Genomic DNA, 27,197 nt, shown 5'->3' with positions numbered 1-27,197 from the left:
AATGACCCGTCTGACCGCCACTTCCCCCCCCTGACACACGCACTCGCGGACGCACACGCACACAGAACGAACGTGAGGATCAGAGCGTGTGTGGGATTAGTTCCTGCGGTCACGCTGAGCTGGTTTCAAAAAACAGCAGGGAGTGATTTGACCTCTTGACTTGCCTACTGCGCGAGTGCTTTTGCATGTATATGAATGCGCGGATGTGCACATAAACGGGCGTTTAAGTCGGAGGTTGTCGGTGCCTCGCTTTGACCTTACTGAAATAGCAAAGGGTGCGGGGGAGCATGGTACATGGTACATGCCACATGAAAAGGATTCATTCTTAAAATGTTACTATCCCTGTTAAAGCCTGCATTTGCTCGTAAATGTTCTTTGCCGTCATTATGTATAATCAACACCTGCATGGAATGAGTGGACGAAGTCAACCCAGCAATTTTTCAGCTTTTCAAGTAGCGGAAGAGCTCGAACGGAACCGCATCTCACACTATCGCTTTCCTGCATAAAATGCACCAACACGGAAAGGCGGGAAAGAAATTGACTGAAATATTTGCTTTTCCAACTGAGATGTCAAAGTTGTAACATACAGCAGACGTTTTCCCCAATGTTCTGCGTCGCTTTTGTGTACTGAGACTGAATGGGGGGGGGACAAACTCAAATATGCAGTTTTCCACAGAGATTCTATCAGAGCTATAACAGAAGCTCTTTTTTCACTTTTTTGGTATGGCTGTTTTTGTTTTGTTTTTTTGGTGGTGTGCCTGTTTTGTATAATCAAAACCGAAACGGAATAGGAGGCACGACATCAGCCTGGAAATGTTCCCGCTTGTCAGTGGCATCTCTTTGACCTTACTGAAACAGCAAGGGGGCTGGGGAGCATGGCGAGGTACATGTAAAGGATTTATTCTGGACACCTTTTTATGGTGCTTCTCAAAGACAGCATTTGTCAATTTTCCTTGCCGCTATAGACGACGGGCACTGACACCAAAAATGGAAAATTTCAGACCAGCGTTTTCAGCTTCTGAGAATATCCGAGTTGTAAGCAAACCGCATTTCACACTGCCTGTCCAAGTCGGCATTTTGCATAGACTGCATCAACGTGTAATGGGGGAGAAAAGTCGGCCCAGAATTATTTTTTGCCTTTTGAGATGTCAGAATTGTAACAGAACTCCTTCCTCATTTCATGTAAAAGCCAGTATTTTTCCACCTTTTGTCTGTATAAAGTACACCCATGAAATTGGAGGAGTAGAAGTCAATCTGCCTATCAAAATGTTTAAAAGAGGCAAAAAAATGTCCCACTTTTTCTCATAATAACCTGTGATGTGGAATGTTTAATACTTATAACACTTACCTTGTTATATTGAAAGCAATGGTCACTGTGCAACAAGCATTTTCTACGTCTGATATGGTTGCCATGCATTTGTATGATTACTGTATGTCTTGTTTTTGTAATGAAGTAGACACAGTTAAGTCAACATACCGTTTCCCTGTAGAGAAAATGAGTAAATTGTGGAGCTTATATTACAGCTCTTAATCATCCTTAATCATCATTATCCTTAGAATGAAATTTAAAGTTGCACTCCAGTTTAAAACATTAATATTGGTAAATAGCACACATCTCTGAGCCCGGTAATGCAATTAAAATAAATTCCATGGCTTTTCAGAAGGCCAAGGCCGTAAGTATGACTGTGACGATGTCTATGGGTCTGTCAAAAGAATTGCAGCCTCTCGCACTGTCCTATGTGACGCATAATTGGCGACTTTATTAAATTCATCAAGTCTGAAAAGGGATGAATCTTGAAATACGGGAAAATAGGATGATCACCATAGAAGCAGAAATTCATTTTCATTGTACTGGCTTTTCAGTACAATATTAATACATTTGCTAATTATTCTAAAATAACAGCGTTCACTGGAAATTGAGCTTAGTTTGTGTGAACCGACTGACCTCACAAACACAAGTAATTATCACTCTGCACCTACATCAAAGCAGATGCATGCCAATTTTCTTTCCTTAGTACTCTAAATTTGTGTGGTGCACTCAAGATGACCAACAGATCACACCACATATATTACTATGTCCCCACCCAGAGTCATGAGTCTCCTCCCCAAATCAGATGTCTGTACCAAGACTGTAGCACGGTGTTGCGGAGCACCTAAACGTCCGTAAAATACGGGCAGGAGTCAAAGTAAAAGAAGCTAGGCGAACTGTTAGCTTTTCTGCTAAATACATTGTAGTTTTACTCTCTTTTCCTTGTCATTTATATTTGTGGTGAAATATTTGTGAGACAGCTATAATTTGGCCTGTACATGATTTGGTAGGTTTACACAATGCGTGTTCACCATGCGTTAACGGAATGTATAATTGTGGTTAACTTGTTTTTACATGTGTCTAACATTTCCAAATGTAAAAGCTGATTTTAAAATGGCTCTGCAGTTCATAAAGGTTTTGCAATGGTGGCAGTTTGAACTGATTAGAGTAGAAGCTTGGTTTATGAACGAATTTGTTTCGACACTCCCAAACCACAGCTATTTTTGCCATTAAATTGAATGCAAATTAGGTTAAAGCCATCTTTTTGCAAGGGTTGCATCCAAAAATACATTTCGCTAAACGGCACCGCTTGTCATGCACCAGCAGTGACCGATCAGAATACTAAAATTCTGCTGTCGTGGGGATAGAACCTCATCCCCCATTGCACTACAAGGCAAAGCGTTTACAGTGCTTCAGATGAAACAATCCAGGCAAAAACAAAACGTGGTGGCACACATCCAGCGAGAGCTCAGCTGACGCAGACAGAACTGTAACACTTCAACCAGTGCTGCCTAACAGCACAATCACATAAAACTTTTCAATTCCTTGGGTAACATACTGAAGCTAGTTTAGAGCAAAAAACTAAGATAGTGTTGCTTTGAGATATGAGTGACCCGGGTTGCATTTTCTGAGACACGATCAGTCCTTTTTTTTTTTTTTTTTTGCCTTGACTCCGAAACAGATAGGGGCTTTGTACGGTGGCAGGTGACTCAATTCATTTCAAGCGGCAGTTTACCACTCTCAACTAATGTTTACTGTCAAACCAAACATAAAACAAAGATAATTAAACATTGTGCATTTAAAACAACCACGTAGACTCAGCTCCATGAATAGGTATCAGCAATTGATATCTGAACACAAATGGAGCAGCCATCAATGTAGACAACGACTGATATTACTGCTATACTGAGAAGCCGTGTGAGGAGCTGAGATGCCAGCAGAGTATAACGCTATGGCTGTCTTATACTGCCCCTGGTGGCCAAGTTGCGCACACCAGATTCAGGAGTAAATTGAGGGTGAAAGTTTGACAAACTGGGGTTAAACCTTTTTAATTGTCTTCATTCATTTAAATGTTGTATTTTCTTAATAATAGATAGAGAGCATTTTTTTTTTTTTTGTCTTTAGTTCAGAAACCAATCGGGGGTGTTCCTAAACCACTGTATATCTATTAATTCCTTTGGTGGGGGGGAATAGTGTTTGGAGAACCGAACAAATTATCCTGCGCTGAAATGTGTTGGACCGTAGAGGCTTCAGTGTTTGCTAATTATCATCGCATCTCCTCTAGCCTCTCAAAGTAATCAAGCCCTATTATTAATATGTGAACGCCAACACGGTCTCACATGGTTACCACACCGCAAATGCCTGTCGCGCTCGCTCGTTCAACCTCCTCCCTCATTTCTCTTGAATGGCTGCGCCCTCTCGGCCTGCCTCTGGGGTTAAGGTGTGTAGGGCAGGTTAGGGTTAAGGTTATGTAAATGCTGCCCCTAAGTGGCAGTTGTAATTACTGCATGCTGAACGGGTGTAACCCTTTTGTGTGTGTGTGTGTGTGTGGGGGGGGGGGGGGGGGTGCTTGTGTGTGTGTGTCAACGTGTGTCAACAACACACACGCCTGGGCAGAGTGCAAATAAGTCGATGGTGGTTTTTGTCTCTTAAGCCGCCCCCCAATTCACAATCCAACCCATCCCCATCCACTCCCCCCCCCCCCCCCCCCCCCTTGCCCCTCGCTCACTCCCTCCGCCTCTGTCACTCTTGTACGCGCAACCCGGCATGAATAAACCAGCGCGCCAGGTTCATGCGCATGAATATTGATGAGAATTTATGCACGCGCTGCGACGCTTTAAAACAACAACAACAGCCTTGCCGATTGCGCTTGCCAAGCCTCTCGTTTGTGTGCGCGGGGTTTGCATGCGTGCCTGTGTGTGTGGGTGTGCATGTGCGTGTGTGTGTGTGTGTGTGTACCAGCAAGTGTAAACGACAAAAAGTGATTCCGGCTCGGCGCACCTCTGTCTCTGGCTATTTCCGTTCACGTCAACACGTCTTCCTCCGTCTTTCTGTTTCTCTGAGTCAGCCTGACTGCCGCTCCCCCCCACCACCACCTCTGTGTGTGTGTGTGTGTGTGTGTGTGGTGTGTGTGTGTGTGTGTGTGTGTGTGTGTGTGTGTGTGTGTGTGTGTGTGTGGTATGTGTGTGGTATGTGTGTGCGTCTGGAGAGCGATGACGTACATAACAAGTGTCGGCAGTTATCTGCGCCGTCAGTCACGCGGCTGCGACACATCTGTGTGTGTCTTGACTGATTTGTTGGAGGTCATGCTTGAATGCGCAGGAACACACACACACACACACTCACCCGCGCACACACATGCCGCAAAGCGGGTCAGCGATGGGGTATCCAGCTTTGAGGATTTAAGTCACACACGCAACAGTGTGGTCCCGTTGGGTTGAAAAAAAAAGCTGGCTGAGCAAACGCTCGTCCTTGTTTGGTGTTTGTTGTGCTCGTTATCGTCCCTGCGAGTTTGCCTGGAGCAGCAACGCAATTGTAATCTCATCACCGCGCATGTACGCTATTCTCCTTGGCCCGTCAAATTCTTTTTGGAAACAAAAAAACGTTAGGGCAAACTAAGGCTATGTTCACTCTGCAGGTCCTAATGCTCAATTCAGATTTTTTGGGGTGAGATCTGATTTTTTGGTGTGTAAGAATTCACAACCCATGTTAAATGTGACCTCAGTCACTCAGGTATGTGAATTCATGCGTCTCCAAATTGACCCACATTCGCAGAAGAAAGAGACAACGTTACTCGCAAAGTAGTATTTGCGGAAGTAAATGTGATCCAGCGAGTAGGCGCCATGAATTATCTTTTTATCTCATACCCACAGGGGAGCAATTCGGGAAGAGATGCAAATTCAGTATTTTTGCGGAATGAGGCGAGGCGTTTCAATCCCTTTTCATGGAGACGTCACAGAAGATGACATCACACCATTACCGCGCGGAATAATCGCTGAATTACTACTATCACCACAAATGTCCACTTTACGCTTTATGTTTCTATAGAGATTGAATTAAAGTCAAATAAATATAAAGTCAATACTTTGACTCAAAACAACTTCACATCATCCTGTCTACGCAGATCTCATGATGACGTCCAGGTCAGATATATATTCATTCGCATTGCAAAAAAAGTCATACATATCTGATCTAGGACCATGAAAGTGGCTCATCGATGGTCTTAAAAAAAAATCTATGGGCAAAAAAAAATTCTGATTTGAGCTGTAGTGTGCACATAGCCCAAGTGGGGGAATGAGATAAAGTGCATATGTTAAATTTGGCTTGCAAGTCAAAGCAAAAAAATTGTCTGAACTATGCGTCTTATCTCAAAGCCTATTCCATTTGTCAGAACATGTCAACAATCTGGCTCAGCTGGTCCCTATGTTACGTCTAATGCTGCATTCTCTTCTAGCTTTTCAACATTATTACTGTCGTGAAGAGTTATATGGGTGAGCAAAGCTTTTGCAGAAATATTTGCAGCGAGCGAGGCAGCACATAGCTCGTGTTCAAATCTTCCTGCCGCTCGATGAATCACTGCTTTTGTAACGTGCAAATGGGCACCCTGTCTTTGGTAAAGTTCAGCACCATTTGACTGTGATTGCCTTCCCCGGAGCTCATTCGTGTTGCGCGGACAACTGTGTGAAACAGCATGTTGTTTTCCATTCCACTTGTTAGTGGCTTTTTTTCGAAAAAATAGTCACCAAAGTGGTCGGAAAATGAGCTTATTATCGTGACCAAATTGGCGAATTAACAACTGACTTTGTTTTGTAAACTAGTTCCCTCCTCTTCTGTTTGCAGCCCTATTGTTAGTGTAAGTCAACAAAAAAAAATCTCATTTATTCGATTCCATAGAATTGATTAATTACCCAGCCTCAGGTCGGGGTGTTTGATTTTTAGCATTACAAAGAGCTGAAGGCCAGTGTCAGTATCTCGGCTCGACCGTGCTTGTGAAGAGCTCCTTGGTGGGTTGCGTTCACATCAGGTCTGAACAGGTCCGTTTAAAAATCAGACCCCGCTTTGTCTCTCTGGGCCGCTTGCACATGATGAGTGCTCTTGACAACTCCCATCTTTTATGGGCATCAGCCCTGCAGCTAGTATATAATCAGCATTAGTGCTCGCTCAGCTGTGTCGTTTTATTGTTTCCGCGCTTGCGCTTGGCCAATTTCCATTTTCTCGCCGTTGTTGTTGTTGTTGTTGTTGTTGTTTTCCTGCCAGAGTCCCCAATGTCCCTGTTGTCGGACATGTTTGACATTGAAACTCGACCTTGGCCAGCACAGCTGCGAAAACAGTCTGAGAGAAGAAATGAGAGCGTCTCGAAAACTTTGTTTGTTGAGTTGTGTTCATTTTGAAATCAATTCGAACACACAAAGATGATTACAACTGAGTTTTAAAGTCATCATTAGTCATTTGTGCCTTTTCCTTGAAAATGACTTTCTATGGCTTTCTGATTGGCTAAAGTCATAAGAAAGGGTGATAGCGCCACCTATTGTTTCGCTACGCAGTTGACAAACTGCAAATATATTTGAACGGGATGGTTTTTAACGTTTCAAAAAGCATCCGAGAGTCGGTATTTCAGTGTGTACATTTTATTCGAAAATGTTTTTGAAACTATCGGACCTAGCCCGATGTCGCGTTCGTGACGCGGGCGAACCAGATGGGCCGCCCCTGTTTCCCTTCTGCAGTCTAGCATGTGTCATTAATGTCGGGACCGCTGCGCCCGCCTCGCATAATTGCTCTTTCGTTCCCCTCCGCTTCTTCAGACGTGCGGGGGTCCGCGCTACAGAGGGACTTTGATTAAAAACACGAGGCTCTTTAGCCGCACTCCCTTGCTTGCGTCTTTCTTACCCCTCCTCCATCTCCGTTTCGCTCTTTCCACATCCTGTCTGTAAGCGCACCGGAATTCCTCAAATGCTTGTAACTACATCTCACCTTAAATTTTATATCACCCTTCTGGCTGCGCTGTCTTTTTAAGAGCCATTTCTGGAACGCCAAATCCCCCCCCCACCCCTCCCCGTCCTGTGGAGGCTCACTGGTGCTGACATTCCCGCAATGTCCTCTATCACGTCGGATCCGTCAGCCTCGTGGTTTGCCCTTTCAGTCAGACGATGAGACATTCCTGCCAGAGCGTGCACGCATAGGCGCGCTCACGCACGCATGCCTGCCGATGATGTCAGATCTCAACGCTAATAGGCCTAAACTTGTCTTGGCCCCCAGTGGTGGTCTTGCAGTCATTGCTGAAAACACGCATACATTGCGCTGTGGAAACTTGGCTTTAAATACTTGCCGCCAAGCAGAGATAAAACGCCACTGTGGGGATCTTGTGATTTTCATTTGGATTGTTTGGAAAGCCTGCGTCGGCGCTCGCTCGCCCCCCCAGGGCCTTTCTGGTGACTAATTAATTTCCAGCATGCAGGGGTAGAGGCCAGAGCTCGTGGGTCTGCCTCCTGCCACTGGCTGCGTGTTTGCGAGGAGAAGGGGGAAGAAGAAAGAAGGGAAGGGAAGGGAAGGGAAGGGAGGGAGGCTTTGCTCCGGCTTGACTGCTGCGCCTCAGCCTGCGGGGAAGGGGGAGAGGGAGGGAGGGAGTGAGAGGGGTGGGGGGGGGGGGTGAGGTTTTGACGAGCAGAGCGCAGAAAATCGATCCGGGGGCCTCGCTTCTCAGCCTCTTTCCGGACGCACGAGTCCTCCTCTCCCGGGAATTAGATAACAGCTTGTAAAAGCCCTCCACCGCCAGGCGCTGCGCTCGCCTTCTCGATTCCGCCGCCGTCGCACCTCCCCCCACCCCTGCCCGCCTTTCCCAGCCCGCCTGCCCGCTTGTCCACCAGATATTGAATTCATCCCTTTCCAATTGGCTTTAATTGGACGCGCCGCTTCTCCCCATAACTGTGTGGATATTGCATATTATCAGCACGTTAATATTTTATTAGATTTTAATTGGCCTTTGTTGTTTGCCTCAGCGCACCACTGCGCCCGTCGCTGACGCCTGTATGCCTTTGTGTGTTTGTGTTTGGAAAATACCTAACAATGGCTTTCCTGCTCCGCCTCTGCTGGTCACTATCCCCTTTCACAGAAGTTCAGCAAAACTACCATATCATGGACGTAACAGAAGCGCAGAGAACATTTTTCATCGTGTGCCTTTCACACGGCACCCACCAAAGCGGGACATTCCCATGTTTGTGTGTGTGCGCTCATGCATTGATGCGGCGTCCCGCAATTAGATAATTAGATGTCAACCTCAGAAGTATTTCATTCTACAATAGACAAAAAGCTGGGAAATTGTCGGGTTGACTTCAATCAAAAGAACAGAAACACTGAAAAACCCAGCGATTGCTACACAAACGTGTGTGAGAACGAAATTTCCTTTCCTTTGATACAAAATAGCAACATTGGAAAAAAAATGTTTCTCCACAAAGGCGCACGGGAAGTAAAGTGTCTCCACTTCCCACTTTTGGCTTTCTTCTGTTCCCTTCCAATATCCGCTGTCCCATTTTTTTTAAATGACCATTGAAGCGAGTTGACTTCAAGGCAATTCAATATCGGTCGATGCCCTTCACGCAAACTAGCAGTTCTGGAAAATGAGTGAAAATAGCATCCCATCAGGAAGAATAAGCACACTGAATAAGATCACCCTTGAGAGCAGTTCAATGATCGACTCTGTGGTCAACGTCATCGGACTGGCGGTTACGTGCCTTGGACACAAAATGGGCGTCCACTGATCACTACTTGGTGGTGTGTTGGCTTCGATATTGGGAGAGAATGAAAATGGGGGTCAGACTTGGTAGGCCTAAACTAATGCAAAGCTATTGGCCTACTGAAACTTGAGCTATCGGTGGTGGTATGGCGCCTGTGGTGGTGGTAATCCACAACTCCTTGGCCGACGTAACAGTGGCAGCCATCGAGTTGAAAAAGCAGTCCTCATCGGCCCTTTTTGGCTCTGGTATCCCAGAAGCTGGCCAAACGGTACTCATCTTTGGCAGTTGCTAAGGAAAAAAAATTGGGTGTGGGAGGAGTTCGGTGAGGCCAGAAAGAACTATCAAATGGAAAGGAAATTCTCGTCCACCATCTGGTGTCTCAGGACAAGAAAGAGGCGTACCATCGACGTGGCTTTCTGACCCCGACGCAAGATGATGTGGGTGATTGGTGGAGTACTTGAAAGATCTCAATTCTACTGACACGTCTTCCGATAGGTAGGCTGTGTGAGCTCTGAAGTTGAGGTGGTTAAAAAGGTCCTTGGTGGCAGGGTGTTGGGGATAGATGAGATCTTCTGGGATTTCCTAAAGGCTCTGGGTGTTGCAGGGCTGTCTTTGTTGACATACCTTTGCAACTACACATAGACATCAGGCACAGTGCCTCTAGATTGATGGACTGGGGTGGTGGTCTGTTTCAGTTTAAGGGAATCACACTCACTACACTCTGAGGAATGAGTTCCTGTTCAGATGCGAGTGTTAAAGTATCTTCATGACAAAGGGAAAATATGAGCAGCAGCAGATTGACATGTGGATTGGTGCAGCATTTGGAGTTATGCTGACTGCATTGGTTTGTAGTTCAGCAGACAGGACCATCTACTCTCCTACCCACACCTGTGGGTGGAAGAGTGAAAGAAAAAAAAAAGCAGACACAAGCAGCCGTCTTCCGCAGGGTGTCTGTAGCTCCGTTATCCAACAGGGGTTCAGAGTGGAGCCGCTGTAGTTCTACATGGAGAGGAGTCCAATGGAGTGGGTCGGGCATCTGGTTAAAATGCGTCTCTGACACCTCCCTGGTGAGCTGTTCTTGCCACGTCCAACCAGGAACATGTGGCCCTGGGGAACGCCCAGGATACGCTGGAAAGACTCCTGACTGCCTTGGGAACAATGCTCGATCCCCCAAGAAGAGCTGGGCGAAGTGACCCATGGAGGGCGAAGTTTTGGCTACCGTGCTTAGTCTGCTACCCTACTTCCATATGACCTCAGATGCCACCTTTGATACGACACCCAAAGTCATCAAATTTGCAGGTTAACTTCAGGTCTCCATTCCACTTGGATACCTTTTACACAGAACAGCGAGCGTCAAAGAAAACATTGTCAACACCAAGGGGCAGGAGATCGTCTTCACATCTCAATCATGGCTTTCTGCAATTCCCTTTTACCCAGCCACCTCCCATCTTTGACACAGATAAATTGATGGGTCGACTTCAACTCCCCATTCCTTGTCAGTACCTTTCACACAGAGCAGAATAAAGATGGGCCAAAACGTCAAAAGCTACAGGAATCTCAATCCTGACTTTTCACTAGCGTCTTTCACACAGCTATGGTCCCTCTTTTGATATGACCTTTAAAGCCATCAAATGTGCTGGTTGACCCCAGTCCATTCTTCCGTGTTGGTACCATTGACACAGAAGAGCAAGCAGTCTGAGGGGAGCTAAACATGAATTTCTCTCCTGCAGGTTTCCCTGGCCGAGGAGATCAAGCCACTAAAGTGGTATCCGTCTGTTTACCTGCTGGTGTCTATCTTCCCACTCATCAACAGGTACGGCGCGCACACACACACAGACACACACCAACAAGCACACGCGTGTAGACCTTCACCCGCAAGTCTTGTTGTATTTGCATAGCGGCGTCACTCGTATCTTTTCGACGCCTCCTCTCTCACTCTTGCTTATCAGCAGCTCTTAGAAGCGCCGCTATCCGTGTAGCAGCCAAGCAAGATTGTGTGCGCCCGTGCATATTTGTGTGTGTGTGTGTGTGTGTGTTTGCGTGTGCGGCCACATGGAGCATTTTATTGGCTTTTTTAAAGTCGGGGCTTTGTCAGGGGAGGGTTGGCGTGAGGGGGCGGGCGGTCCAGTAAATGATAACCTCGGCCCTGTTATTACTTCTTGGCCCACCCCGCTCACGTCCGCCATGTCTTCCGCCTTCAAGCCCCCACTTCCCACCCACCCTCTTTCCACGTAGAGCCGCTGTCGTGATTGACAGGTCAGGGTTACTAAGTGATTAGCTGCGGCGGCTCTGCTTGTCGCCACGGCGATGTCGGCAGAGACGCAGGTCAATTACAGGGTCAACGTCTCTCAAAGGCTTTTCTCCGACGCCGCTCGCCCCCCCCCCCCCCAGCTCCACCCCGTCCTTCCCCTCCCCCTTCTTAACCCCTCTGTCCATTCCTCCGCCGTCACCCCCCCCCTACCGCTGTCAACTGAAGGAGATGATCCCGCCCCTTCCATGCCTCCGTAAATGTCACTTTCCCTTCCGCTCTCCCTCGTTTCCAAGCGCCTTTTGTCGGCGCTCCTTCCCCTAATTTGCGATTTTCCGTCTCCTCTTTTCCCTCTCCTCCATCACACAAAGCTGCTCACCACCCGCTCTCCCTCGCTCCCTCCCTCTCTCTCGTTCTCTCCGCCTGTCTTGAGCAAACACGCGCCGCTCTCTGCCTTTCTCCCGAGAGCGCACGGAGGATAAAACAGGAATGAATTGCTCTCTCGTTGTCGTCTTCCGCCTCCTCCCGCCGCTCGGCTGCGTCGGCTGTATATATCCCCAGCTCCTATTAATTTGTTAGCCTCCCCTACTGCCCCCCCCCCCCCAACTACCTTCCTCCCCCTCCCATTTACCCCCCCCCCTCCCCGGCTCATATCCTCCCTCCATCCTCCTCCCTGCCTTCAGCGAAGGGGCTGGAGTGTGTAAAGTGTTTGTCACGGTGCCGTGCCGATGCTGCCGCGTGGAAGCGAGCGCACGGGAGACAGCCTCAGTGTGTGTGTGTGCGTGCGTGTTTTTTGTTCAGCCCCGCTGGCGAGCGTAGGCGGCCGCTTGGTTTCGTGTCAAGGCAAATGTGCTGTCGCCGCTTGTTGCCATGTGTGCGCACTTGTTTGTCTGGCTTGACGTGAGTGCGTGTGCGCTCGCCAACGTGCACGGCTTTTCGATCCTGCGTGTGTGTGTGTGAGTGTGTGTGTGTGTGTGTGTGCGCGTGTGTGTGCGCGTCTGAGTGGGGGATTATTTCTATCTGAGCTCCAAAGCCTCCTAAACAGGGCTTAGAGAGACGGCCCAGGGCAGCAGCTAAAGCTGTCGGCTAGAGCGCTCCCTCTCTCCCCCTCTCTCTGCCATTTCTCCCGGCCTGATCCGTCCTGTTAATACGCAGGCACTCCCACACACAAACACACTCTTGTTTTGGCCCTCATCTGCTGCCACACACACACACATAAAATGTGCAGACAGTCACACGCCACACAAGCAATTTTAATCTGTTCCAAATGCACACTGGTAAATGTGTTAATTCGACACCAGCTGTTGCGAATTGAAATGGGAAAGCGCTCCTACTTTTCCTCGTCGCCCGTGCTCTCCCTTTCTCTCTCTTCCTCTCTGTGTTTGTGTGTGTGCTGCTCGGGCACGCCGACTCCAGTTTTCACAGTCTGCTTCTCACATCGCCTCCCCTGTGTGCTTTTTAGTGTGGGTGTGTGTTTGTTTACAAGGCTTGTCTAGATTCCTACTGTGCGCGCCTGTACGCCTGTTTGCATAAATAAGCCCTCTCCTCGGAAACCTCGCCGCCGATTCCGGTGGCACGTCGCCGCTTGACGAGTGAGTGCTCCTCCCGGACGAGCGGGCGCGTGTTATTTCACCGCATCTCACAAAAGCCCCTTTTTTCCAGAAAGCGTCGCACTTTGGTTTAGTTTGACAGGGTACACTTTTTCTATTTGGTTTCCATTGTCAAGCATTAGGAAAGGTGCAAAAAATAACAAGGGCCCCTTTCACACTCCATCAAAGCCGACTTTTTCTCGACTCGACGTCCTCGCTCGGGGTTAGTTAGGGTTTGAAGACGACTTGCGATATTGACCGCTTCTGGTGTAACAGGCGGAGCATCACCACCCCACATCGTGTGAAGTTTAGCTCCCAAGACTTACTGTGCGTGCTCATTTGTGTTGAAAGCAATTATTGTCATCCCAGACAATGGTATCATCAAACAACTAATTAGCTTAAAGGCCACTCTTTGTTGAACCAAAATGACTTCACAGTGCCTAAAGGCTCAGGTAACACCCATCGAGGCTCACCCATTTTCTGGGTTTGGTGACATGACATTCACAAGCTGAGACTTAGAGACTGTGATGTCATTTTCAGTCTGTTGATTAGAAAGCAGGGTGTCAGGGGAATACCCAAATTCAGTCTGATTATCGACGTGTGTGCACTGGGTTTTAGTGGCATGAAGACTTTTTTTTTTTCTCCAGTCACTGCCTCGAAGTGATCGACTGCGAGCTTGGTCTTCAGGATCTCCCTGTGACTATGTATCACAACTACGTACTTTAGTAATTGCTCGCACATTATGAATGGCCTTAAGTGAGCATTGCGCTTTTGCATGTCGATGAGCGCCACAGCTTTTTGTTCACCTCATTTAAGAGTGTGTGCACACTTGATTGATAATATTCAGTTACCAGAGTTTTTCCATAATTCTGCACTCATGCGTAAACGCCGCACTCGCCCTGACTCAAACAATCATGTTTTCCGTAAAGTATTTGTGTATAATTAACTGTTGTTTCACTTTTTTTTTTTTCTTGAATCCAATTTTGCAAATAAAAAAATACTGGAACCCTGTTGGATATTAGGATGAATAGAATGTCATAACAAAAGAACAGTGTAGTTAAATGTGGTCGTTGAGAGTATTTCGCTGAACCATTTTACAGCCAGAGGCGGAACATTTCAACCTCCGATTTCTATTTTCTTTATTTTTTTTATAATGGTCTTCTGCACTTTTTGTAGCCCATTGGCTTGGGCCACTGGTGGCCTCTTTGCAACAAATATCCACGTGTGATTTGACAATCTTCCGTTTTAACCTTAGAAAAACGTGTTTTCATTAGTGTCTAGGGTAAGCTGGAGGATATCCCAGCTGACTTTATGATGAGAGGATACAAAATGGACTGACTGCCTAACTGACAGTTGCAGGGCACATAGAGGGGAAACAACCATTCCCACTCATAATTTCACCAATGGACAATTTAGAGCCAATTAACCTAACGTGCCTGTTAGTGGAGAAAGCTGAGCAGGGATTCAAACCCTCTGAACTGTGAGGCAGACTTGCGAACCACTAGACCACATTGCCCTTAAAAATATGATGAACACATTCTAATCGTCTTTATATTTGAACTAACTTTTCAGCTATGCGAAAACAGCGTTTTCCGGATGGGCTGGTTTGGGATTGTTGAGCCTTGGCAGAGGTCAACTATGCGCCATTGTGTTCTTTATCTGTTTGGCGGTCCCTCTTCTTTGACGAGTTCAGCGTCGGGTTACGCTTCTTTAATGTCAGGCTATTCACTTACCTTATCAATGTTGTTGCATTTGAAACGCATGGCAGGTGAAGGTTTAAAACCAGACTATGGTGAGCTTGGGTGGACGTAAAAGCAGCTTAAAAGCATGCGCTGGAAAAGAAAACGCTTCTCCAATTTTCATCCCCCCCCTCCTTATTTTTACCCAAAAGGCGAGGCACGAGGCAGGCGCTCTAGTTGCCTGTGAGCGATTGAGGTTACGCTCCTTTCCGCGGGGCTGCTCCGAGCCGACGGATTGGTCCTGGCGGCGGGGGCTTGAACTGCCTATGTGTCTGCATAACCTTGAGTTCACCCTGTCGCCGCAGGGACGCATCCGGCGCCTTTCTCGTTGTCCCTCGATGTTGTTTTTTTTCTTTTGCTTTTTTTTTTTTTACTTTGTGTGTGTTTGTGCGCGTGTGTGTGTGTGTGTGTGTGTGTGTGTGTGTGTGTGTGTGTGTCAGCCCACATGTGCTAGCAGGAGAGTTTTGTATGGGCTCCCTACAAGGCCTGAACCCCCCTTTCATCCCCACACCACCCCACCGCTCTTTGGAGGAGATCTGATTTCCCTGCTCCAGGCGAGCAGAGAGAACAAGACAGCGCGTACGTGCGTCTGTGCTCTGCCGTGTGTGTGCGTGCGTGCGTGCGTGTGTGTGCGTGCTTTTCGCCTCGTGTGTGTGCGCACGCCGGGGCCAGGCAGACCTTCCCCATCTCCGCTCGGCGCTTTGAAAAACGAGGAAGGAAATCTCAGAGCAGCAGTTATTATTCATCCCTCAAAGAGAATGTGGCGGCGGCGGAGGAGGAGGGGAAGGATGGAGGGAGGTAGAAAGGAAGAGAGGAGGGAAGGTGGAGGAAGAGTGGCGGGGGGGGGGGTCGTGGTGGTCGGGAAATATTAACGCTTATCGCGCTGTATTTTGCATCCCAGGATGTGTTGGTTCTCTCTTTCCTCCCCGCTGCTCCCGCTTTCCGACGCTGTCTTCCTTCCGCCTCTCAGAATAACTTTTGTGGCTTGGCGTGCGTTTTATTTTACACGCTATAACGTCGTCGGTGAATCGAGCTGGCGTCTCAGAAACAGAAATGTTCTAACTTATCTTTGTTTCTATGTGTGTTTACTTCCGTTTGACTGTGTGTGATTGAACAATGACAAAAACATGGACTGTCAAGTACCAATTCCCTGCTGACAGAAGCTGGGTACACAAACAGATTTTTTTAGTTTTTTTTGTTTTTTGTTTTTTTTTAGACATCTTAATTTGTTAACAACTAAGAAACTGCATAATGAGGAAAACCAACTCTGTTTTTATTGGTCTAATAGTGTGCAGTGTCTAGAAACGTTCAACGCACACACAATTTCACTATTTGTCAATCAATAAGCAGGAGTTTCCTCCCACAAATTTGAATCTTTCTGAATTTTCTTTTCTTTTGACACCAGCATGGATTCAAAAGGCAGTATTAAATTTGTCATCGTATGTCATGCCACTTTTGGTTTTCCTTCATAATTCCAACGCTGTAATAACGAAACAGGAAATCAGCCATTTTACTTTAAAGCGGCCATTTTGGGGCTTGTACTTTAGAAAATTTATGAATTGAATTTGAATAAAATATTTCTTAAATTTGATGATGATATAATTCATCAGAAGCTAGTTAATGTAGCTATATTAGCAGGGAGTTAACATCAGGCCTAACCATATTTGAGGGCATGCGTGGCGAGTGATGAGTTTGTCATGATGTGAGTGATATGAGCTTGTGATTGGCTTGAACAGAGAAGACGGTAATTTTATCAAAATGTGTAGTAGAGAGGGAGTTGTAGAATTTGAACATTTTGAAAACCTTCACCAAGTTGTTCAAATGAACCATCGAATAGGGCCATACGTCAGACAGCAGGCGTGGCTTGTCTATAACTCTTCATTTCTAGTTTGATGCTGGTTGGTTAGCTGGTTAGAATTTAGTCACGACAAAAAGATTGTGTTTGATTGAAAGATTGAAATTGTCATGGGCCATTTTCGGACAATTTAAGAACAAACCAAAACATTTGTGGATTAACACAGTCAACATATTATGACAATAATTCCCTTTTGTTGGCAGCCTTATAGAGTGTGTGCGTTCGCCGGTAGCGGTCGGTGTGTAACCGGAGACGAGAGCCCTGTAGCCATTCGTCTCCCGTCGCACGGCGGCAACGCTCCGCTATTCATCCCCATTTAGCGAGACCGCGCTGGCCTGCAGGATTGAGCGAAGAGCACGCTGGGGACCAGGGGGGAAGCGAATGTGTGTGTGTGTGTGTGTGTGTGTGTGTGTGTGTGTGTGTGTGTGTGTGTGTGTGTGTGTGTGTGTGTGTGTGTGTGTTGCCCGTGCTCAATCTGGACGCACAAACACGCAAAAATGAATATATAAGGACGACTTGGTGACATAATTAGTACGTGGCAAATCCACTATATATAGTGAAAGCAATAAACACGCTATATGTATGCTGTATACTATGCATGCAGGCAAAAGCAGGAAAGAGATCCTCTGTCACATGCTCGTGGCCACTTTATTTTTGTGCGAGATGCAAGCGCACCCCGCACACACCCGCACACACGCATGGTCCGCTATATACCCCCCCAACCCCCTACTACCACCACCACCCCCTCCCCACCGCGCTTTCAGGCACGTCTTTAAATATTCATCACTCTGGCTGCTCTGAGAGTGCCGTAAACGCTGCCTCACACTCCGGGGAATCGCTAAAGCCCACTCTATCATCTGCTCTACCTCCCTCCCTCTCTCTCTCTTTCTCTCTCTCTCTCTCTCTTTTTTCGTTCTTTCGCTCGCACACATATTGTGGCACGACGCGCGCAAGGCTAAACTCATGTGCACAAACAGTCAAACGCCCAGCCCGTGCGATCGACTGGACACACGATGGTGTCGCTAAATCAATCCGGAGAACTTATTTGGCGGGACGATTTGTGTTGGAGGAGCCAGCGTGTCCTCCTCAGCTTGGTCTTAAAGCCACCATTTGAAGTCACATGTCTCTGACACCGTGGGTTAAGGAACCCCAAAGCAAATCACCGTCAATTTGATTCTAATGGGTTGGAACGAAATCCCTGGAAGGTACTTGGCGTACAGTAACGGCTTGTTCCGTCAGACTGCCACCACCTTTCTTTTTTACCTTAGCGTCACACGCATTTCATGGTTCTGTCGCCCAGGGTCCTCCCAAGTGAGCACATTGCATAATGACTGAAGAATCCTGAATTTGGATTTCAACCAAGGTCTACTGGGTTTGCAATTGGCCCTCGATGTACGTATGTTTTGAGGTTACCGAGGGCAAACGTCGATACTCGATTACAACCCGACTTAGTGTTTCATGTTTATGGTCTTGAAATGTTTTCCATGCAAATATTGAAGGTAATCATGACTTGACGACATCATGCCTATGGCGCATTCAAGCTTACATGCAAATGATGTCACTGCCGTGGAATCGAAATCCGTCAGGGACAAAGCCATAAATAATCCGCCAAAATGATGTTGAATTGTAGCACGATCATGATTGCCAAGTTTGAGTTTTCAAGGTCACTGGTCTACAGTACTATGTGCTACTAAAGTCTTGAAATTCTTTCTTGTATTTCAAGAATGAAATAGGCCTTGATATTCATCTTGGTAAGAAAAGTCTTGCATTTTTGCCACCATAGCCAGACAATGCGGGGGATTATCATTACATGTAGGACACAACTGGTACTGGCCAGAAATTATGTCGCTTCAAGTCTATTTGCAGCAGTCTGGCCAGTTTTCTTGTCTTTCTTTATCTGTTTGTTTCTATCATTTCTACAGCGGATGAATGAACAAGAATGAAAACATTATCCATGATTCAAAATCTGTTTTAAAAATGATCCTATTCCCAAACTGAAATTGCAGAATGTCATAGTAGTTTTGTTTTAATGTTCCACTTGTACACCTTGACCGTGCCTCTTTTCACACCAAATTAAAGGAAAACTGGCGAATCGTTTTATTCATTCCGCCATTTTGGTGCAGTTGAGTAAATAGCCTTCAATGCGGTCATGTTTCAAGAGCGCTACGGAAATCCAGACAGGGCTTGCACCCACCCCAACATCACCCAGGAGTCAAGCGTTATCATGTGTTGAAGCGGAAAAGTTCCTTTCATTTAAAGGGTTTGAATTGTCTCTTAAAAGGAGCCTTGTGGCCAGCACAAGAGCCTTGTTTTGGCATTTTGAACCCAATGATTCGTCTGGAGTGAAAGAGAAGGGAAAAAAAAGAGAAGCGAGTCAGCCGAGGAGAAGAGGAAGTGCAATCAGGGTCAGGATGACTGTTTTGGCCGCCTTCAGCTCTCCGGAAGGAGGCTCTCAGGCTAGCGGACTCTCATTGGCGGCTCAGCGGATGTGTGACGCCACAAAGATGTCGTCCTGTATCAGTTCGCTGTGGTACGATTTGTAACGCTAAATCCTCATTTTGACTGGTCTGTATCTAGCAAGCAGGATGGCAATAGCTGTGTCAGACTAAACCACGAGAACCGCTAATATTTTGGGAGTTCTCCCGTTACATCATAGGTGTCAAAGCCACGGCCCGGGGGACAGATACGGCCCGCCACATCATTTTACGTGGCCCGCGAAGACAAATTGTGCCTCGGCAATACTGAAATTATCTTCACTTTTAAATGATAGAGATACTGCTAGTTTTTTTTATAACATTCATCTTTTTGAAATATTTGAGCAGTTTTTACTAGTCTCAGAATTCAAAACGAGTTATTCATCGGTTTGTTGTGTTGCCATTGACATTCATAATGGCCGTCCAAAGGAAACTACGACGGGGCAAAATGAGTTTGACACCCCTGCTTTACATAATGATGTATTGCTGTTGACTGCAATTCTGGAAAAAAATGAAAGAAAAAAACGAACGGCTTTTAATCAGCTCTGAGTCGAAATCCACTGTGTTTTTATAATGGCATAGTTTTTGTTTTCTTCCTATTGCATTTTTGAGAAAAGTGACTGTTCTGTCAACCACTGCTAAAAAGTGCAAAGAATCAGTTCTATTGGTACTACAAAACCCAACAGACCCAGATTCAAATTCAGTTTGAGAAGCTACTCCATCAAGAATGAGGTCAGAAATGGGAAGCCTTTATTGTAATGCGTACATTTCTGGTCAGAAGTGGGATGCCTTTGAGGTGTGCGTTTCTGGAAATGCTGAATAATATAAAGCAAATTGCACTGCTTGGTGGAAATGATGCATTAGATGCACCCACAACACGATAACAGGAAAGCCGGTTTGACTGGCAGGGTGGAGAAGGATGGGATTTTGCAAGGAATCTGACATCACCAATGAAACGCTTCAATAAGTGCGACCGGCCTATTGTTGCGGTCTTGTCGGCTCGGCTTCCCGTGACCAGGTGCGCATTTAAAAGTAGTCTGACATGTAAAAGCCAAATGTGAGGCTGGCTATTATTATTTGCGTTATAATCTCCACCATGTTGTTTCCCCCAAAAAATTCTCATTTAATACCTAAGAGTGGTCCAGATCCGTTGCTTTACTCTAAAACCTGAAGGAAAAAAAAAATGAAGCACTCTTTCGTGTATGGTAAAAACGGGGCATTTGCAGCATCTGCAAAGCCAATGACTGGAAAGACAGTTGGTCTGGCACAACGGGATATTGGAAGAGATAAACGGCCCTGGAGGGATTTTGTACGAAATCTAATGGGCAGGCAAGACAAGATGTCTGACACCTTCCGGCCAAGTGTGAGGTTCGCTGTGGGCAATTGACTAAAATTGTGTTTTATGTTTGTTTTGTTAGTCATAAAGGGGTAGAATTTAGACAAAAGCTAACAGATTGTGGTTGAAATGTGTCGACTTCTTTGCCACAAATTGTGTCACAAATGGATTGTCTCAGTTGTGGTGCATTCAAGTAGATTGTCTTTTTGGTTGGATTATGTCATAGATGTTGGAATACTGTTGAATTGTGGACTGCTATTCTTTGAGAAAGCCGCCCTGTGGGCGGGATTCCGCGCGGAATCTGATGGGCAGGCGAGGGGCCGACATGATCGATGAAGCGCTTCTTCAATAAGCGAGCCAGAGTGGCCTTCGAGATGCCGTCGATTTGACTTCCCGCGAGCCAGCATGTGATTAAAAGGCGGCAATTGCTCTCAGACTGACCTCCAGCACGTGCGATGCCATCCTCATTGTTCGACACCTGCCAGCCGAGTGTGGCACACACTTGATATACACACACACACACACACACACACACTTCATTTGATCTCTGTACAGCTTTTGAAAATGCAATAGACACGGGTTCAAACTTTGAATTTGCCTTGAAAAATGGTGTCAGAAGTCCTTTGTCAAAAGCTGTACTTTTCCCATTATCTTCTGGAGAGTTCTCTTTCAACCCATGTTTAATAGTTTTAAAAATCAGTTTTTCATCAATCTTGCAAACTCTAACCGTGTGGTATCAGAAGTGGGGCAGCCACCGTTATTTCTGGAAATGCAAGATAAAATGGACATCTCGGTGGAAACGTGCAGTCTGGACATAAGCATAGCTGAATAATGGTAATGATTGGAAAACTCATTCGATCGGCATGGTGTCGTAGGATTTCACACAAAATTTCATGGGCAGGCGGGAGACTGACATGATCGATGAGGCGTTTCTTGGGCAGCCTTGGAGGCACCGGAGCTTCATTTGACTTCCTGTGAGCTAGCAATGAGACGCAAAGGCAACAATCACTCTCAAGCAAGGGACACGCCATTCTCCTTGTCCGGCACGCACCAGCCAAGTGCGAGGCATGCTTGACTTCACGCATAGCCACAAACACACATATATCTTCTTTTCATCTCCCTCTAGGCCTGTACAAAGTTTGAAAATCCGGGTACAGATTTGCTTTGTTCTGAAAATAGTTTAAGAGTGGGTTGCCTCAGTCATAAGCCGCATATTAATATTCTGTTCCAGACAATTCTCTGACGACGAAAGCTTCAAAATGGTAGAGATTCATTTTTGGACTACCCCTTGACCAGTTTTGAAAATCCACTAGATCTGGTTCAAAGTTAATGTGATGGTATTAATGCATGAAAATTCAGATCAGACGTTTATATTATTCAATCCACAAGAGAGCAAAATGAGTAAAGAAAAGACGTCTTTACAACGTTTTTTTCACTGTGCGCGAAAGGCAAATATACGGCAAGCGACTCGCCAACAAGTCAATGATGCCTTCAAAACTGATTTGTCACCAATGAAAGTGCCTTGAGAATGTCACGCTTGGTGGCTAACTGCTAATGCACGCTAATGCTAAAGGTTTAAATAATATTGGTGAAAAGCAAACAATTGGCATTTCTTGTTGTACCATTGATCCACCTCGGCTGCTGATTAGTTGCCAGTCATACCGTGAAAGGTAAGAACTTGGCACGGTGGGAAAAAAAAAATGCCCTAGGTGTATTTTCAAAGGTTATTACACTGATGTACAATTTGAAACAATATAGTAGAATTAATTAAACTAACATTTGGCATGCTGATTCTAATATTAATCAGTTATTTCCCAGCACCCCAAGCTTTTCTTCACACTTTACCAGAGTCAAATTCTACTGATTAGCTGTAGTAAGTCTTGCCATCTTATTATCATTATGATAACTTTTATGTGCCAAGGTGTGTGCAGCTCCCAATTGGCAAAAAAGAAAACTTGCATAGTAGAAATTAAGAAGATGAGTTCTGGCTTTTCTCTTAACCTTGTAAACATGGGCATACATACCACCGTTGTAAGTTGTATTTCATTTTATGCTTTTTTTTTTTTTTTAAGTATTTAAAGCTTCTAACTATTCCATCTTAGTGTTTTATTTACAATTAATTCACAGGGCTCAAAAACTTGACACGATAGAGTAAATCTGAGATCAGTTTTGGATTCGGCGGCCAATAAATACTGTGGTGACGCTGTTCATTTGACTTCCCGTACGCCGGCCTGCGATTAAAAAGCGTGGATGACTCTCAGGCGAGCGACCTCCGGCGCGTGCGACGCCGTCCTCGTTGTCCGTCACCTGCCAGCCAAGTGCGAGGCACGCTTGACTACACGCGCACACACACTTTGACACACATTTATGCACACATCAGCCTCGCCTGGCATCGCCTGCAGACACGCTTCCCACCACTGCCTCCCTCATTCATCTTTCATTAGCGCGGCGCTCGCGAGAGAAAGCGGCGCACACGCTCGCACTCTCACACATCCACGCGCCTCCCTCCCTCTATCGCGTTTCGCCCGTAATCTCCTAGTTTGTTTCGCTCGTGTCTCGCAATCTGTCTTTTTTGATATCACTCCTCCTTCGCTGCCTCCTTCTTCTTCCTGTCGCCTCGGCCTCGCTCGGTGCTTTCACCTCCCCCAGGGGCCTCTCAGCGCCATCTCTCTCTCTCTCTCGAGGGCCCTCGTTCCCCTTTCGCAGCCTTGCTCTTGCACATTCTCACCTCTCTTGTGTTCTTCCTCTTCCACCACCTACCCCCTCCCCCACCTTGTCCCCCCCTTCTTCCTGTGCAGCGCCGTTTTCTGACACTCGTCTCTACAAACCCCCCGCCGCCGCCACCCGCCCCCGTCTCGCTCGCTCTCTCCCTCAATCTCGCTCGCCCGCTCTTTCTTCCTTTCATTTCGCTCTCCCTCGATGGAGGGGAAAGGCTCTTTGCCTCTAATTGCGGCTGTTCCGTTGCCATGGTGCATGTTGCTCGGCGCTGTGCTCGTTTGTGTGTGTGTGCGCACGCGTTCCTGCGTGTGCGTGCGTCTATGTGTGCGTATGTGTTTGTGTGTGTGGCAGGCAGATGATTGCTTGCTGCCAGCTCTCGTTTCCCGGACGCCGATCGCGTTTCTTTGCGGCAGCAGGAGGGGGGGGGGGGGGAATGAGATGCCAGAAATAGCCGCCTCACGCGCACGCACACGCACACACGCTAGTTTTGCTCTCACCGCGGTGGCGTTCAGAAAAGCGCACACACAAATGCACATTCACCGCCTTTTCCTCTCCACCTGACATCCGCGACGCATGTGACCCTCTCACATGCACAGACCTATTTGTGTGTGTGTGTGTGTGTGTGTGTGTGTGTGTGTGTGTGTGTGTGTGTGTGTGTGTGTGTGTTTGTCCTGCAGAGGTTGTGTGGGGACTGCTGATTTATTTCACCTTTAATGGGAAGTGAAATGAATGTGAGCAGCAGCTGCGCCGCTCCTCTTGAGATACGGCGGTTAAGGCTAACCCAGAAAACACGCGGCGCCGCTGCTCCGCTCGCAGCCAGGCCGCCGCCACCGCTTTCATTAGCCGGCGCGTTAAGACCCTTAAGACTTGACACGGTCGCCCTCGGGTTGGCAGGTCGGATGCGGCTCGCTAGGCCGATTTTCAACCTGTTGCCAACACTGCGCTGGGTGGGAGGTATTCTTTCTTCTTGCCGTCACAACTTTTTCCAAAGCTATTTTGGAAGGTAAGTGGCGACAGATTAATAGAAAATAAACCTTCCAACCTTCTGCCGCAAAAGAGGATAAAAGGGGATTATAAGAAGATTTGCGAAGAAATCTACATAATCATCTCCTGCGCTTGTTCACCTGCAGTTCTGTCTGAGGCTTTTTTTGTGGTTCCAGTCAAAAACGAGAAACCTCAACAATACCATTCGCGTGGGAATAAAAGATGAGACTTGACTGGCCTGTAACAGGGGCTGTTTTGTTTACTAGCTCATTGCGCACCATTCGTTTTAAACTGAGGACCCCCTGTATCGAAATGTCAATGTTCAAATTAGGTACTCCCCGATGCTAGTTCTCGGATCTAATGCAGGCTCCAATGACATTAGGAAAATGGAGTTAGCCCACTATACTGGAGTCCACCCTTCCTGCCCCACGCTATACTACATTTTCTAAACTATTGCTCTTGATGGGTTTTTATGGTATACTTAATGATGGGATAGGGTTAGCAATGTATTTTTTTTAGCTGTTTATTGAATGACAGGAGATCAGCACTGTAAAACACAATGAGCTCACTCACAAAGGAGCTGCTGTCTGCCACAGCTCACACTCACACGTAGTCAGCTACATCACATGCCTTCCCACCAGGCCCCATTTTTTAAATCCATGTAAAAAGTTGGTTAAGTATCTGACATTTTTAGACCCTGCTGTATCCTAACACTTGAAACAAATTGAGAGAAAAGGATCTGCTAATAAATGTCTGGACTTGAAAAAACACGTCTTTGGGAGTGAATGAGTTTTAATATGGTCTCTCTATATTGTGGATTTCTACTTTTTGCTAGTGTGGATGGATCATATTCCAAGCAACGCATGGGACTTTACTCTATTTTGGTTACTGCTTGAGAACAAACAAATATGGAGGAAAAACTGTCACCGAAGAGTCGCCTCATTGGCTGATAATAGAATAAAATTGTTCTTTTTTCACGGGTGACCAAACTGCAGGCAACATGCAAGTAGCCCAGGGATGGCTTTCCGAGTGGTGAGGTCAACCGCTGTGGCCGCTTATTTTCGCTCCGCTCGCACCAAAATCACCGTGAGCGTCGTACACATTGATTCCCTGGCTAATAGACCAATAAAAAAAACATTAGGGACACGCTAACCCTGCGTGGAGGACTAATACGGGGTTAATCCAGGGTCAATCGCTGGCCAGCATCCTTCGAATTTCTTCCCGGCGAGGCAAAGCAACCTTGAGCGGATCGAATGGAAGAGCCAAATTGGTGATAGAAGCACGGTGACGGGGAAATGTGTACACGAGCAAATGTGGATAGGATGGCGAGGATTTGGACGAGATGAGCAGGAAACGGCGGCTCGGAGTCGAAACGGAGCGCTCCGCCACTTTTCCGCCTCTCTGCTTCTCGCCACCCTTGTAAAGTGCTGCGTGCTGTCGAAGCGGCAGCCAAGAATGTGTCAGCCCAGACGTCTCGCGCTGCCTAATGGGCTCTTAAACGCTGATATAAAGCTCGCCTCGCTCCTTTTCGCCCTCCCCCGTTTTCCTCCGGCTCACCACCCCTCCCCTCTCCCTTTTTTTTTTTTTTTTGCCGCCCGCGACGCTCGCTCTCATTACCTCTCGTTTTCACCCTTCCTTCTCGCTCTGTCACTCACTTGTCGTCTTCCTCGCGCTTCCTTCCGGTTGATCTGTCAACCTCACGCTCGCTGCCTTTTCCCGTCCTCCCCCTCCCCCACAGCAGCTTCTGTCTTTGTGGGCTCCATCCTTATCTTAACATTTCAGGATGGACGACTAGAAAAGACAAAAATAAACACACGCTAATGTTAGCCCACCCTGTTGCTGGGCCTTAGCGCTGGATTGTCTCTTGGTGTATTTTATTGGCATTGCTCATCCCTCATTGGCCAAGCACATTCTTCATTGTAACATTTGACGGCGAGACGTGGCAAAAATAACGCCCATGCTAATGTTAGTTTACGCTATTTCCACATGCTATTATTCAGTTCCTGGTCATTTGATGAATCAATGTCGCCATAGTAACTACTTGATTTTAAAACGAAACATTGTCCCGCTGTGTTCCGCCAGGCTCCACAACGCCCTTTACCCGTTGGATCCGTCATTCTCCCTCACCCTGTTGCACGTGCTATCAGCTCCACTGCATGGCTTGGCCAACGCCTTCGTCTTTGGTCTGGATCGGGACTGGTGGAGCCTACTGAGTCCCACTGGCATGCAGGTACGTGTCAGTTGCATCATCTTTTGTTGCTTGTTTTATTTTGCTTCAACAGTCACGATGATCGGATTATCAAAATTGTGATTTATTGTGTCATGTTCTGTTGTGTTACAGTTTTGATAATCAAGTTTCAAATCACAATTTGGAGGGTGTCCCGATGTCCATGTATGCACATTTAACGTGAAATTTTATGCCACAATTTTTCATTTTAATATAATGTCAATCTCAGCGTAGTAAGTCCTTGCTTTACAATGAAGTAACCCAAATTTGTATGTTGAGTACTGTTCACACTGCATGAAAAAAATCAAATATTGTATACTGGTAAAAAAAATCGGGATTGAGGTGCAGTGTAAACATTGTCGGAACGACCATTCTAAATGTGTTTTACTGTATATTTTAAAAAACATTTATTTGTCTTCTTTCTAGTATTAAATTACTCTCGTTTTGGTAATGTATGGACACATATGTCATTGGACCCAATTATTTTACTGTCACGCAGTAGCTCTTTTGTGAGATTTTCCATGTCTGTTGCAAAATATCTATCCACTCCTGGAGACATCCAGCTGTTATCCTGTCTTGTCATTGGTCGGGCAGATTTGTTGGTCGCAACGCTAGAAAAGACTCAAATTAACACAAATGCTAGGTCAGTGATGAGTCACTGTTACGCACCAGACATCAGTGCAAGCAGCCGTGGGTCCAGAGCGGGTGTGAATGTGACTGTAAATCGTTTCCTATCTCTGTGTGCTCTGTGATTGACTGGCGACAAGTCCAGTCCAGTTTTATCGACAAGAGATGGATGGAAGCACATTGGCTTCGCCTGTTGCGCTTAAACTGTGACATCTCCACTTTGCTCTCTTTTATGAAAGTTAAAGAATGTACATCTTCTCTTTACAAGAAATAAATAAAATAGTCTATTATTGGGGGGCAGCAGATTCCCCCCCGCCACAAAATCATATTATTTTCGCTAAAAAGTGTTCGGAAAATATCG

General features: G+C 46.4%; 1 protein-coding gene across 4 annotated transcripts in view; it reads left to right on the top strand.

The window, feature by feature from the left end:
- The window catches only part of LOC147050722 (cyclic AMP receptor 4), a 74,687-nt gene that overhangs the window by 39,280 nt on the left and 8,210 nt on the right, over window positions 1–27,197 (top strand). For all 4 annotated transcript variants that reach the window (XM_085920520.1, XM_085920519.1, XM_085920517.1 and 1 more), the window contains 2 exons: window positions 10,770–10,852; window positions 26,065–26,212. In XM_085920520.1, the coding sequence (XP_085776646.1) occupies window positions 10,770–10,852; window positions 26,065–26,212 (231 nt within the window). The remainder of the gene's footprint in view (window positions 1–10,769; window positions 10,853–26,064; window positions 26,213–27,197) is intronic.

Source organism: Syngnathus leptorhynchus, chromosome 9 (assembly GCF_054491065.1).
Source record: "Syngnathus leptorhynchus isolate UIUO chromosome 9, UIUO_Slep, whole genome shotgun sequence".
NCBI classification, from domain to species: Eukaryota; Metazoa; Chordata; class Actinopteri; order Syngnathiformes; family Syngnathidae; genus Syngnathus; species Syngnathus leptorhynchus.
This window is presented reverse-complemented; position numbering and strand designations above follow the sequence as displayed.